This window comes from Phocoena phocoena, chromosome 14 (genome assembly GCF_963924675.1).
Source record: "Phocoena phocoena chromosome 14, mPhoPho1.1, whole genome shotgun sequence".
In the NCBI taxonomy this organism is placed as follows: Eukaryota; Metazoa; Chordata; class Mammalia; order Artiodactyla; family Phocoenidae; genus Phocoena; species Phocoena phocoena.
Window position 1 is genome coordinate 70,448,914 of NC_089232.1, and position 14,045 is coordinate 70,462,958.

Sequence of the window (14,045 nt, forward strand, 5' to 3'; positions counted from 1 at the left end):
TACATGCAAGGCTGCCAGTTTCTCAGTGAGTGGTAGAGCCCAACACCAGCGTGTGTTTTTTTTTTAATTTTTTTAATTTATGTTTTTGGCTGCATTGGGTCTTCATTGCTGCACGCGGGCTTTCTCTAGCTGTGGCGAGTGGGGGCTACTCTCTGTTGCGGTGCGCGGGCTTCTCATGGTGGTGGCTTCTCTTGTTGTGGAGTGCGGGCTCTAGGCGCACAGACTTCAGTAGTTGCGGTGCACGGGCTCTAGGGCGGGCGGGCTTCAGTAGTTGCAGCATGCAGGCTCAGTAGTTGTGGCTCGCGGGCTCTAGAGCGCAGGCTCAGTAGTTGTGACGCACGGGCTTAGTTGCTCCGTAGCATGTGGGATCTTCCTGGACCAGGGCTCGAACCCACGTCCCCTGCATTGGCAGGCGGATTCTTAACCACTGTGTCCCCAGGAAGTCCCCAACCTGTTTTTACCATCACTGTCGAGATTTTCTTGAGGATGAGAGTAGGTGCCCAAATTATCTTCCATGTATTCTGTACGGCGTGGACATGCTGTTTATATCCATAGCTTGCCCTCCTCGTCTTTTCTGAAATCTTTTCACAAATAATGGACTCTTAGAGTTGGAAAGGATCTTGGAAGTCATTTCATCCAGCTTGCTGCCTGATATAAAAGTCCTCTGTTTGAATATTCCCAGCGAGTTCATTCATGACCAGCTCTCCTCACTGGGAAGTTCTTCCTTATCAGGGAGCCAAAATCTGCCTTTCTATAGCAAATTGATCCTCATTCCACCCTCTAAAGCTACCCAGAGTGAGCTCAGTCCCTCCTCTCATGTCAGCCTTTCCAGTATTTGATGGCAGATCACGTGGCTCTCCCGCAGCCTCTCCTCTTTAGGCAGCCGTTCACAGTTCCTTCAGCCATTCCTCATGTGACGTGGGTTTCACTTGACCATCCCGTGTGCCCAAGTGTTGCAGGGCCCTGGTTCAAAGTGCGTTTCCAGGGCTGAGCACGTCTCCACATTGCAAGGGGTCTTCCCCCTGACCCCCACTCCACCCCCAGCACAGTGAGCTCTGCCATCTCCCTGAGCAGGCCCCAGGGAAAGTAACCTTAGATGGCATTAGCTTTTTTCCACACAGTCACTTTGCACTGTTCAGGCATTTTAAGTTTGTCATCAGCTAAAACCAGGTTTTTGTATGTTTGTTTTGTTTTTCACAAAAGCCAGTGTTCATCTAGGTATTCCCTGCTGTACACTTTTATCATTGTTTTCTTGAACCTGAATGCAAGGTATTAGCCATATACCTAGTAGATATCATCACCTTAGAGAAGCCAGCAATAGAGCCAGAAGCTGGGTGGGTGACATCAGACTGCACTGCTCTGGGCTCAGGGCTTATGGGGACATGATGCTGCAGCATGGACCACACAGGGTGCAGACTAGGTGATTTCAGCACCCTTGGAGACCTGAAGCCATGAGCTTTTAGCTAGGGTTTCATGCCAAGCCTCCTAAGCTACTCGCTTCTCCCTCCTCCTATGCTTCTACTGTGCCGAAGGGTCACTGGCCTCCTTGGACTTGTTTTCACAGCAGGGGAAGGTGCAGAGGAAGAAGAAGAGAAGATGCAGAATGGAAAAGACAGAGCTAAAGGCAGCTCCAGGACCCCTAGTCTGAATGGGAGCCAGAGCCCTAGCCCCTGAACGGAATCCCCCTCTCCCCTTTGTTTCTGCCTTCCTTCCTGCTGCCACCTTTCCCCAGAGCTTTCAGACCTCCACGGATCCTTCTCCCTGCTTTTCCCAACTGACCATCAAGTTTTTCCCTAGAGGTGGTTGTGTCAGTGGATCAACAAAAGCTTTCTGATCTCCTGACACTATGATAGACGGATGGGATACAGGAAGTAGATACAATTAAAACACCAGACGTGACCCCTTGCCTCAAGGAGTTTATAATATAGTGAGGAGAGCAAAATTAAGATATGCAAAATAAATAGGAGATAAAAGGAAGTGGCAGGAAAAGTTAGTCATCGAACTTTGAGCGTATGATTATAAATACAAGAAGAGTTTCTGAAAAGGCAGAGATGATTGTGGACAGAAGAGCCAGATGGTTTTGTGGCTTCTCGGAGGAATTAAAAGCAACACAGAAGGGTATCAGCACGGGACAGTAATGCTTCCTCATTTTATTGTATATAAAACCTTCTTAAAAATAATGTATGTTCAAAAGAGCTGTGCTAACTGATTTCCATGTATAATCTCATTCAGTCCTCAACGACCTGGTGAGATATGTAATATAATGATATCCCCACTTTACCAGTGAGGAAATAGGTGCAGAGAAAGTTAGATCAACTAGCTATTAAGTGGTAAAGATTGGATTTGAGCTAGGTCTTTCTCACTCCAAACTTCATCCTCTTAATCTTCATGTTTCTATGTTGCCCTGAACAGATAACACATTTCTCTTTGGACATTTGAGAGTTAGCTGTTATTTCTGTGATGTATTAATATGTCCAGTTGCTGGATTCCTTCAAAATATAAGCTCCGCAAGGTGGAGACTTTGGTCTGTTTTGTTCAGGTTGTATCCCCAGGGCCTAGAACAGCGCCTGGCATGTAGCGGGATGTCAGTAGGTTCATAAACGTAAGGAAATAAACAGGCTGGTTCAGCAGAGCGCTTTGTCAGGGAGAGAAGCGGGTGGCTGCCCGGAGGAGGCTGTGGAGCCTGAGGTGGAGCCGGCCCAGCTCTCTCGGGTCCCTGCTAAATGCTCTGCACGTAACACACTCTTCCTGTTTGATTCCACGGCCCCATGAGGAAAGGCTTCTAGACAGGGCTCAGGGTGGTTAAACAACGTGAGGCAGTAAGTGGCAGAGCCTGGACTCAGCCCAGGTGTCTCTAACACCAGTGCCCATGCTTCAGTCTGAGCCGACTGCGAGACCACGTGAAGGGAGAGAAGTCTTAAGGAAGGGTGGAAAGAAGTGGATACGGGAAAGGAAGTTGTGATGGGAAAGGGGGAGCATCTTGGGAGGGGTGTGTCCAGAGCTTTTACCCATAGTGGCTGGTGTGGATAAGAGAGTGAGGTCTTTGAAGTTTGTCAGCAAGGACACTGGAATTGCCAAGGAAGAAACGGAGAGAAGAAGAATGTACTCCAGGTGCTGAAATCATCGAGTGAGTCAGAGCAAGGCCTGGGAGAAAGTGGACGATAGCTATGATGAATTGCTGAGAATGATGTATTTGGCATGGCCGTCAAAAGGTCAGCAGTAGAGGGCAGCGGTGTTTGAAACATCTAGAAATGCGGCAAAGAAATGGAGAGAAGACGGACTTCCGCATACCGATGGGGGACTAGGAATAAGGCAGGAGGGTTGTAGTGCAAGAGGTGAAGAGAAGAGGAGACACACAGAGATAGATTTACGCTTATGTAAACACATGCTGCAAACACATGCATGCACGCACACACGGTCCCACCAGATCCCAGCATTCATGTGGAATGTTCTTGGCTGAAGACATAACAGCTGCTTCTTTGGCCTCTCTTCCCTTATACCCCCCTCCCTTCCCAATAGCTTTTCCCATGGCCTTTCCTCAGTCTGCCCCGCTCCCCCGAAGCACACAGAGGACTGTGCCTTGACCACTGGGACCTTGCCCTGACCACAGACTTCGACCTGGTTCAAGTCTGGATGTAGGCTCTGTCTCACACATGGACTGGGTATGGTTTCCCTTGTCTGGTAGCCGGTACCCTCAGGGTCCCTCTGTCTTGGCACCTGTGTTGCCCTGTCAACATCTCTTCTTTCTTTGCACCTCTTGCTTTGTATGTCTATGTGAAATCTTTTCGTGAGAACGCCTGAATTTCTGTTTCTGTGGCTTTTAGGTGTCATCCCCAAGGGGAAGAGTATTAAGAGTTGTTGGGGTGAGAGATGGGTAGGGTTTACAAAGGATGTTTGACTCTCAACATTGTATAAGGTCCTAGGATATGTCCCTATAGTTAACGTGTGGCTCTTATGTGGGTATAGTTCTAAAACCATGGACGGACCGTCTGATTCTCCACTGTGATCTAGGCGTGAGATTTTACTATAGACTGAGGTAGCCGTAACTACTGTCACCTAGGCATTAGAGGGCAATAAGTATCAACCAGAAAGAGAGAGCGACTTGCTTCTTTGGGGTTGAAATCATGCTGACATAATACAAACACAACTGGGTCAGCAGCCTGTCAGGCGTAGTCTGCCCAGTGCAAAAACTGTGAGAGCCAAATGGGCACTTTTGAAGAACCCACGACTCAGCCACGCTTCCCAACCACATTCACCTCTGCCTCGGCCCCTCCCTGCCTACCCTGGCTCCCTGTCTGGCTGCACCCTGGGGAATGCTTCTGCTCCGCTGGATTCCCACTTTGCATCCCCTCACCTTGAGGAGTCAGTACTTACAACCAAGACTACATAGATGAAACGCAGGCTGACATAACTTGCCCCATATTACTTCAGAGCCCTAAATTCGTCTCAGCTGCTCCACGGCATTTTATGTCCCTGTGTCCTTCAGAGACACCTCTCCCAGAACCTGCCCCCACGGTGTTGGGAGCTATAAATCCAGTTTGCACACCTGACGCTAGTGCGTGTCTGGTAGACTGACAGCAGTGGTCCTTGGTGAGAATAGATACAGGCTTTTGAGGGTCCAGGCGATCGTTCAAGATTTCAGGGTGAACAAGGGTGTGATTTAGCAGCCCAAGCAGATACGTCTGCGGGAAGGAACTGCTGCTCCTCTCATAGTTTAGACCGTTTTCACCTTGTTCGCTTTCAGAACCACACGGACTGTGCCCCCTGATGTAACTGCCCCCTAGGTTTAAGGTAGATTCCTTTCTATTTTAGTAGCACCGTCCTCCTCCTCCTGAGAGGCGCTTGTTTCCATGGCTCTGTCAGGTCAGTTGCAGTTGCTGGTTTTAGGTTGGGTGACTCCCCTCTGTTTTCATACCCGGTCGGGCAAAGTCGACCTACGAGGAGCAAAAGGGGAGAGGCAAGGGGCTTCCCTGGTGGCGCAGTGGTTGGGAGTCCGCCTGCCGATGCAGGGGACACGGGTTCGTGCCCCGGTCTGGGAGGATCCCACGTGCCGCGGAGCGGCTGGGCCCGTGAGCCATGGCTGCTGGGCCTGCGCGTCCGGAGCCTGTGCTCTGCAATGGGAGAGGCCACAGCAGCGAGAGGCCCGCATACCGCAAAAAAAAAAAAAAAAAAAAAAAAAAAAAAAAAAAGGGGAGAGGCAAGCCCAGGAGCGCGTGGGTCAGGGAGGCCCCAGGTGGACATCCGGGTGGCGAAGAGACCCCGACTGTGACCTCAGCGTATCGTTTGTGTCTGTGCTACACAGGTTAGTGGAGGAGCCGGGACAGAGAGGAAGCGCGGTGAGTACGGTGTTCTCCGCCCGCCCCACGGCCCCATTCCCTCCTCCCTTTCCTCCGTCACACTTCCCAAGCCAGAGCCACCCCGACACGTGAGATCCAAGTTGGGGTTTCCTTTATGAGCCCAGCTGCTCCTCCTCTCTGCTCAGCCCCACCAGCATACCGGCTGGGCCGCATTTCCAGGCCCAGACCCGTCCTGCACTGCTGTGGGCCTGGGCCTCGGGCAGGCCTTGGTGTCACCTGTGTTGGGATGCAGGTGGCAGACCAGACGCCGCTGGCTGAAACCGGCTCTGGGAGCGGGCGTCAGAGGTCAATCCCGGGGCTGCCGCTGCCTCCTTGCTCCTGATTTCCCCCAGCCACTATCATTTCTCTCTGGGGGTCCAAACCACAGCCAGCGCGGGATCACACTGACTCTGCCAAGACGACCAAGTCGTTTCCCGTGATGCCTGGCCAAGCTGCACCTTCTCACTTCCTAAAAAAAATTGATAGAAGTACAGATTTCCTCACAGGCAAATGCCCGTTGCCTTTAGGGATTAGTCTTTCACGCTTTTCCATCTCAGGACCTTAACTTTTATCTAGTTCCAGTTCCAAGGTATTGCAGTTTCGGGGCATGCACTGCACACTGAAAGGAAGGGACGAAAATGATTGGACAACTAATCGGTTCAAGAGAAGGGTTCTTTCAAGGATAGATGCCTTTGGTGCAGCCTTGACATTTCTCTTTATTTTTCAGTCTTTTCTTCCCTCCGCCCCCCACCTCTTGTGTTTAAAAGTTAGGCCATCTTCCTCAGTTACAGATCTTCCAGGCAGAAAAGCCAGGGCTGCAGCCCACGATCCAGAAAAGGAACTTTCCCAGGCCCTTCTCAGCAGTATTATCCTGGAGCAGCCTCCGGGCTTTTCCTGACACCCCCGCCTTCCCCCGTCTGCACCAACCCGTTGGTTCTGTCCTGCTGGCACTCCAGGACCTGCTGTCTCTGAGCCTCCACTGACTCAGGGATCGTGCAAGCTAAAGATGGGCAGTGCGAGCTGTGGAAATTGTCTCGCTGCCCTGGAAACCACGGACCCTCCAAGGCTGGGGCAGGCTTCTCCCTGAACTCACTGCGCATGCAGACGAGGCCCTTCCTGACAGCAGGCCTTGGCTGCCGCAGCCACGAGGCAGTCAGGAGCTGACTTGCCCTCGGGGAGCCTGTCAGAGCCCCTCTCCTCGGGGCACACAGGAACTGGGGGACGAGGAGAGGCGTGTCTGCCACCTGGCCCACCACTCTTCGTGCACATGAGGAAACTAAGGCCCACCACCCAGGAGCTCGGTGCCGGAACTGGAATCGGAGCTGGGTCCTCTGACCCCAGGAGGAATATTGAGAAACTCACCACTAGTGGAGAGTCAAATGGAAAGCCTGCACACTCAGGTGGACCCTTAAGTTCTGCTGTCCTCGGGCACGCGGCTAGGCTTTCTCCCCTTCCACGCAGCGCTTCTCAGCACATCTCTGCCCTTCTCCTCAGTCACGATTCTTCTTCCCATGAAACCACCACATTCCAAACCTTGCACTGTGAACACAGTTCTTTCTTTCCTGGAAACACTTCCTGACCCTGTGACCTAAGCAAGGACTCCAAAGACTCGAGATACCCCCAGAAAAGAGAATGCCCCCTTCCCTGAAAGGGGGTGTGAGTATTGTCACTCTTGGCATATCCCGAGTTGAAAGGTAAGCGTCCCAACAGCGCCATCCTTGCACATTGTCTTGTCCCCAGCAGACGTCAGCAGCCTTTGCTCGGAGACTCTTGGCAGTGCCCGGGAGTCACAGTGCGTCTGTCCTGCACAGGCACAGGGGACGTGGAGTGAGCTGGCACCGACAGGAGGAAGGCGAGGTGTTCCCCCAGAGGCGCATTCCTGTCCGTCTCTCCGCTGCTCACCTGGACCAGGCTTGCAGGCTGCCAGACGTCACCACCCGCTGGGGCGAGGGGAGCCCAGACGGTGGGAAGTGGGAGGGACTGCTGGTGCTGCCTCGGGCACCCCCCCCCCCCACCTCGCCCAGTCCTGCATGAGCTGGCATCTTCACTCCCCTCCGGGCACGGTCTCATCGCTGCAACAGGAGTTTACTGGAGGTTGAAAAGGGAAAAGAAACAGCACGAATCTCCTGTGTGTGTGACCTGGTAGAGTTCTTGCTGGCGTCTCGCCAGCACTCGGGGTGCTCCCCAGGATGGGGGCACAACTTTCCACCTGACCTCTGACCTTTAAAACCAACAGGTTTTCTTCCCTCAATCATGCAGACAGCTTCAGGCCCTGCTCAGTTCTACCAACATTCACACCCTGGCCACGGTGCTAAAAATAGCCTCCTGCCTTTCTCTCTGCTGAGGCTTCCGCCCTGTTTGATGCCTGCACTGCAGCCCAGGCGGGAAGCGGGAGCAGGGAGAGAGCTCTACACTGCAGCCCAACGAATCCCCTCCTTCCCCTCCTTCCCCTGCTCCTTCTCCTCCTCCTTCCCCTCCTTCCCCTCCTTCCCCTCCTCCTCCTCCTTCCCCTCCTTCACCTCCTTTCCCTCCTTCCCCTCCTTCCTCTCCTTCTCCTCCTTCTCCTCCTTCCCCTCCTTCTCATCCTTCCCCTCCTTCTCATCCTTCCCCTCCTTCCTCCCCTCCTTCCCCTCCTTCCCCTCCTCCCTCTCCTTCCCCTCCTTCCCCTCCTTCTTGTCCTTCCCCTTCTTCCCCTCCTCCCTCCTCTCCTTCCCCTCCTCCTCCTCCTTCCCCTCCCTGTCCTCCTCCTTCCCCTCCTTCACCTCCTTTCCCTCCTTCCCCTCCTTCCCCTCCTTCTCCTCCTTCCCCACCTTCCCCTCCTCCTTCCCCTCCTTTCCCTCCTTCCCCTCCTTCTCCTCCTTCCCCTCCTTCCCCTCCTTCCCCTCCTCCTTCCCCTCCTTTCCCTCCTTCCCCTCCTTCTCATCCTTCCCCTCCTTCTCATCCTTCCCCTCCTTTCCCTCCTTCCCCTCCTTCCTCTCCTTCTCCTCCTTCTCCTCCTTCCCCTCCTTCTCATCCTTCCCCTCCTTCTCATCCTTCCCCTCCTTCCTCCCCTCCTTCCCCTCCTTCCCTTCCTCCCTCTCCTTCCCCTCCTTCCCCTCCTTCTTGTCCTTCCCCTTCTTCCCCTCCTCCCTCCTCTCCTTCCCCTCCTCCTCCTCCTTCCCCTCCCTGTCCTCCTCCTTCCCCTCCCTCTCCTCCTCCTTCCCCTCCGTCTCCTACTCCTTTCCCTCCTCCTTCCCCTCCGTCTCCTACTCCTTCCCCTCCTCCTTCCCCTCCCTCTCCTCCTCCCTCCCCTCCTCCTTACCTTCCCTCTCCTCCTCCCACCCCTCCTCCTTCCCTTCCTTCCCCTCGTCCTTCCCCTCGTCCTTCCCCTCCCTCTCTTCCTCCTTCCCCTCCATCTCCTCCTCCTTCTCCTCCTCCTCCTCCTCCTTCCCCTCCTCTTCCTCTTCCTTCCCTTCCTCTTCCTCTTCCTCCCCCTCCTCCTCCTCCCTCCCCTCCTCCTTCCCCTCCCTCCCCTCCTCCTTCCCCTCCCTCCCCTCCTCCCCCCTCCCCTCCTCCTTCCCCTCCCTCCCCTCCTCCTTCCCCTCCCTCCCCTCCCTCCCCTCCCTCCCTCCCCTCCTCCTTCCCCTCCCTCCCCTCCTCTCTCCCTTCCTCCTTCACCTTCCTCCCCTCCTCCTTCCCCTCCCTCCCCTCCCTCCCCTCCTCCTTCCCCTCCCTCCCCTCCTCCTTCCCCTCCCTCCCCTCCTCCTTCCCCTCCCTCCTCCCTCCCCTCCCTCCTCCCTCCCCTCCCTCCTCCCTCCCCTCCCTTCTCCCTCCCCTCCTCCTTCCCCTTCCTCCCCTCCTCTTTCCCCTCCCTCTCCTCCTCCCTCCCTCCTTCCCCTCCCTCCCCTCCCTCCCCTCCTCCTTCCCCTCCCTCCTCCTCCCCTCCCTCCCCTCCCTCCCCTCCCTCCCCTCCTCCGACCCCTGCCTCCCCTCCCTCCCCTCCCTCCCCTCCTCCCTCCCCTCCCTCCCCTCCTCCCTCCCCTCCCTCCCCTCCTCCCTCCCCTCCCTCCCCTCCTCCCTCCCCTCCCTCCCCTCCTCCTTCACCCTCCCTCCCCTCCTCCTTCCCCTCCTCCTTCCCCTCCTCCTTCCCCTCCTCCTTCCCCTCCCTCCCCTCCTCCTTCCCCTTCCTCCCCTCCTCTTTCCCTCCCTCTCCTCCTCCCTCCCTCCTTCCCCTCCCTCCCCTCCCTCCCCTCCTCCTTCCCCTCCCTCCCCTCCTCCTTCCCCTCCCTCCCCTCCTCCTTCCCCTCCCTCTCCTACTCCTTCCCCGCCCTCTCCTACTCCTTCCCCGCCCTCTCCTACTCCTTCCCCTCCTTCCCCTCCCTCCCCTCCTCCTTCCCCTCCCTCCCCTCCTCCTTCCCCTCCCTCCCCTCCTCCTTCCCCTCCCTCCCCTCCTCCTTCCCCTCCCTCCCCTCCTCCTTCCCCTCCCTCCCCTCCTCCTCCCCCTCCCTCTCCTCCTCCTCCTCCTCCTCCTCCTCCAGCCAGGGCAGGAGAGTAGCCAGGCCAGGCGCCCTGACCCGTGACCACCAGAGGGAGCAGCGTCCAGGTACCGGTGCCGCGGTGGCCCAGCCTCTCCCCTCTCCGGGTTTCATTCTGCTCCCGCACACATGATAATCAATCCCAATTCCCAGTGATTTTCATTTATTTTTTCCTCCTCCCTGGGCTCCAGGATGTTATTTTTAGTAGCAGGACTGCTATAAATATTTATAAAGGGCAGTGACTGGATGAAGTGAGAGGCTCCACAGCTGGCTCTCGCATCACCCACAACACACACGCCCCTGCAGACCCCTGCCCGCTATCTGTGCAGAGGCCGTGGGCTCACCCCATGGCCGTGCTCGGAGAGTCACGCGGAAGCCTCGTGAGGGAGCAGTCAGGGTGAAGCAGCGGGATGGGGCGCTCTCCATCCTTCTCTCCATGCACCCGCCTCCCTCGGTGACTCCCATTTCTGAAGGCGGTCAAGGCTCCTGCAGGGGGACGGTGCCTGGCTCCACGTTGTCTTAAGACGAGGCATGAGGGTCAGGCGCAGCTTGGAACACTCCAGATGTACGGGAGCAGGAAGGAGAATGGGAGCCGGGGAGCTGGTTTCCCCCAGGGTGTAAAAAAGAACACTCTCCCTCTGGGCCTCAGGAGAAGCCCCCGCACCTGGGGGAGAGCCTGCCGCCCGCAGCGGCTCCCACGCTGCCTGCCGAGCCCACACTGCCTAGCAGTGAGCTGAGGCCCAGAGAAACCGCACGTTTCTCTGGTGTAAAAGTGCTCCCCCGCGCTCAGGAAACGGGGATCCCAGCTTGCCTGGAGGGCCAGCAGGGGCAAGGGGGAAGTAAGCAAACGGTAGGTTTTGGGGGGACACTTAGTGCCAACCAATGGGGAGATCAGGTGGGGAAGGGCTGGGCCGGGGCCTCACAGATGACGCTGTTGGGTGACGGCTTCCCCCACAGCCCTGACTTCTCACTTTGTAGGCTGTGCCCCTGAGGACAGGGCAGAATCCCCGCCTCCTGGTTCCTCCCATGAACTGCTTTCTTCTTAAAGGGCAGAAAGATTCAAACGAACGGTCAGATGAAAAGCACCAGTGGCTTCAAAGCAGCCAGGTGCTCGGGCCAGCTGAGGTGCATGTGCGAATGTCCCCTGGGCCCTGCCTGGCCCCGCGGGGCTGACTCTCTGCTGGCCTTTGCCAATGAACGTCTTCAAACACAGGAGAGGCTCCAAACTCACAGCCTCCCACTGTTTACCAGCACCTAAGGGTGGTAAGGGGGCTGGAGAGAGCCACAGGGACCACTCAGGTGCCGGGTGGTCCATTTTTTAAATAAATTCTCTACAGTTGATTTCTTTTCGAGCTAGAATATTTACCAGTATCTCAGGCCCATGAGGTGCCTCCTGACTGCTTTGCATCTGCTTTAGAATGCAAACCCATATCAAAAGCTTGACGCTGGGTCCCTTTCCTCAACCCTGACCCGGAATGGGACACAGGTGGTCATCCTGTAGTGGGTACTCACTTCTTAATTGCTCTGTGACCGGTCAGGAGCCAGCCTACTTTAACCTAGGCAGAGGATCTTTTGAGAGAACTGGCATACACTGTCAGCATCGTGGGCCCCGTGGGCTGCTGCTGATTTGTAGCTGTGAAGACCCCTGGAGAGGTGCCAGATGCATTCTGGGTCTCGAGGGAGTCGAGGCCCCACCAAGCTCAGGTTCGTAAATCCCAGCCATGCTGAGGTTCCATCTATTGTCACAGCCCTCTCTTCTGCTGGGTGTGCTTTCTCTACCAGTGCACTCCCCCTCTTTTGCATTGCTTGCGCCCTGCTCCTGCAGCCCGTTGACAGCTTCGGAAGGTACAGTTGCTATGGCGATGCCTGGAGCCATCTGAATTCCTGCTGCACCTTCTGGAAGAAAAGGGCGTGTGAGGAGCCATGCAGTAGATTCCAAACCTAGCCTTCCCTAGCCTCCTCTGGGAAGGGGTCAGGGGTCAGGTGACTGCTACAGGTGGAGTGGGGGAGGTAGGTAGCCCACCTTCCTTGGGCAGATATTCCATCGCAGCAAGCCACATGCACCTGGACAGGTTCTCCGTGTGTGGTTCAGAAAGCCAAGTGAGGTCTCCTCCCAGGGCCTCTTAGGTGTAAGAGGCAATGCCAGTGGTTTTCAAACTTGGAATCAGTATCCCCTGGGGGGCTTCTTAAAATATGGAGAGCTGGGTCCCACCCCCAGAGTACCTGATTCAGTAGCTCTGGGGCGGAGCTGGAGAATTTGCAGTTTGAACAGGCTCCTGGGTGGTGGTGGTGCTGTAGGTCTAAAGAGCACACTGTGAGGACCACTGTACTACACATTCATGAGGAGAAGAGCATCCACGTCAGTGCCAGAAGCCCTCGCCGGTCAGGTGGAGGAAGGCCAGCGTCCGCTGTCTGCTCTAGAGGGAGGAGCGGCTTCCCGTTCCAGGAGGGCTCTGCAGTCGCATTTCTTGGCCAGGATCCCCGGGGGACCGGTGATCCTAGACTGTTTCTTTTTGGTCCCCACCAATCAATAAACAAAGATCTTCCCCTAGAATGACGGTGGGGGCAGCATCACAGGCGAGGCCTTGAACTTGCAGAAGACCAACCTCACATGCATAGTGGCTGAGTGGGTCCTGCACAGTCTAGAATCTTAGCGGTCAGGGAGACCAATGACCTGCCTGGCTCGGGAGGGAGGGAGAAGAGGGGTGAAGGGGTGTTGCTGGCACTTAGCCCCTGCAGTTGGCACTTTTACACCAAGATGCCTTCCCCAGAATGCAAATACCATATGCTCCACTAAACGATATTCAGGCCCCAGCTGGGCGGCTTACCTTCGGCCTACCCGGAGCTCCCACTGCCTGGGGTATTGTTCTAAGAGAGAAAGTGATGAGAAGAGGACCTGATAGATGTTGCAGCCCCTCCCGGTTACAAACAGCAGATGCCAACGATTCTGACACGTTCTCTGCACACTTAACCCCGCCTGGAAAACCAGGGCTCTAAGCAGTGGGCTTGGTGACTCTCCCACCGGGTGTGTCTGCAAACAGGTGGAGTGTGCTGACGCCATCTGCCTCCTGCCTCCTACCCCACGGGGGGACAGCTGGGCTAGGGCCAGGCGTGACATCAAATGGGTTTACCAATTCCAGAAAGCACTATTAGTTTCCCAGCTCTATGAAGGTTTGGGTGGGTGTGACTGCTTTCATTTAGAACACGTAGAATCCTTAAGGGAGGCCACGAGGAGAGCTGGGACTTGCTGGGGAGGGGGTCCTTTGAAGAGGCAGACACCAGATAGCCACGCTTGGTTTTCTGAGGTAAGTGGAGCCTAGCACTGCTAGAGGTAGAGGTTAGGAAGGGACATGTAGCCTAGCATGGGACTATTATTCAAGAACGTACTCGATACGCACGGTGTGCCGGCCACCAGGCCCCCTCCTCCGGTCCTCAGGCCTCACTGAATGCAGGACCTTAAAGCGTAAGGTTGAAGCCCTGTCTGAGGGCATAACTAGGGGGTGGGGAGTGGGCTTGGAGGGACTGCACTGCCCTCTGAAGCCCATCAGCCTCAGGACAGTGGATGCCAGCTGAGGCCACCGCAGGGAGGAAGGGAAATGGCCACTTAGAAATGTTGATCTTTGGGCCTGTGAATGGGAGCGGAGATGGGGGAAAGGGTGTCCCCATGAATTTAAAGGTCATGACTAATAACTTTCTAGCTCCTGGGGCCCAGGCACACTACCGTTGGATAAGGAGTTATAGTTCGTCATCAGTTCTAGCCTGAATCCTCGGCAGCCCCAGCCAGTGTCCTCAGACACACTTCACCCAACTTGGGTGAGGGGTGCGGTGAGTCCTCAGCACATGCGCACGGGAGTGTACACACACGCACACACACACTCGCACCTGGGCGGCCCTCTGGCTTGTGAGGTTTAGGTGTCAGGTACTGCGGTTTTCCCTGCGGAGAGCAAAGCCTTAGACTCGGCACCTGGCTTGGGGCTGGGAGCGCGTCTACACAGCAGGCCTTAAGGTCAGCTGCATACGCTGGGCTTTTCATTCGGGTCCCAGCTTACAGGTGACGCCTTCACCACCACGCCTGGTCCAAGGCCTCAGTCACTTAGTCTCCTTCCCTCCCCACAGAGATGGTATCCTTGCCCACCAGGCACTCAGCCCCTCACTGAGGAAGAATTCAATCTGGGTCCTGAATTTAAAAGCCTCT

General features: G+C 55.9%; 2 protein-coding genes across 2 annotated transcripts in view; both read left to right on the forward strand.

Annotated features, from left to right (window-relative positions):
* Window positions 1-7,454, forward strand: part of DTNB (dystrobrevin beta) — a 221,397-nt gene extending 213,943 nt beyond the window's left edge. Inside the window, exons 18-19 of the mRNA XM_065890926.1 lie at window positions 5,303-5,336; window positions 7,148-7,454. Of these exons, the coding sequence (XP_065746998.1) occupies window positions 5,303-5,307 (5 nt within the window). The 3' untranslated portion in view covers window positions 5,308-5,336; window positions 7,148-7,454. The remainder of the gene's footprint in view (window positions 1-5,302; window positions 5,337-7,147) is intronic.
* Window positions 6,969-9,870, forward strand: LOC136133613 (uncharacterized). Its single transcript, XM_065890850.1, is given in 5 exon segments — window positions 6,969-7,030; window positions 7,713-8,936; window positions 8,938-9,417; window positions 9,419-9,492; window positions 9,530-9,870. Coding segments are annotated over 5 exon segments (2,181 nt in total).
* Window positions 9,871-14,045: the final 4,175 nt, after the last annotated feature.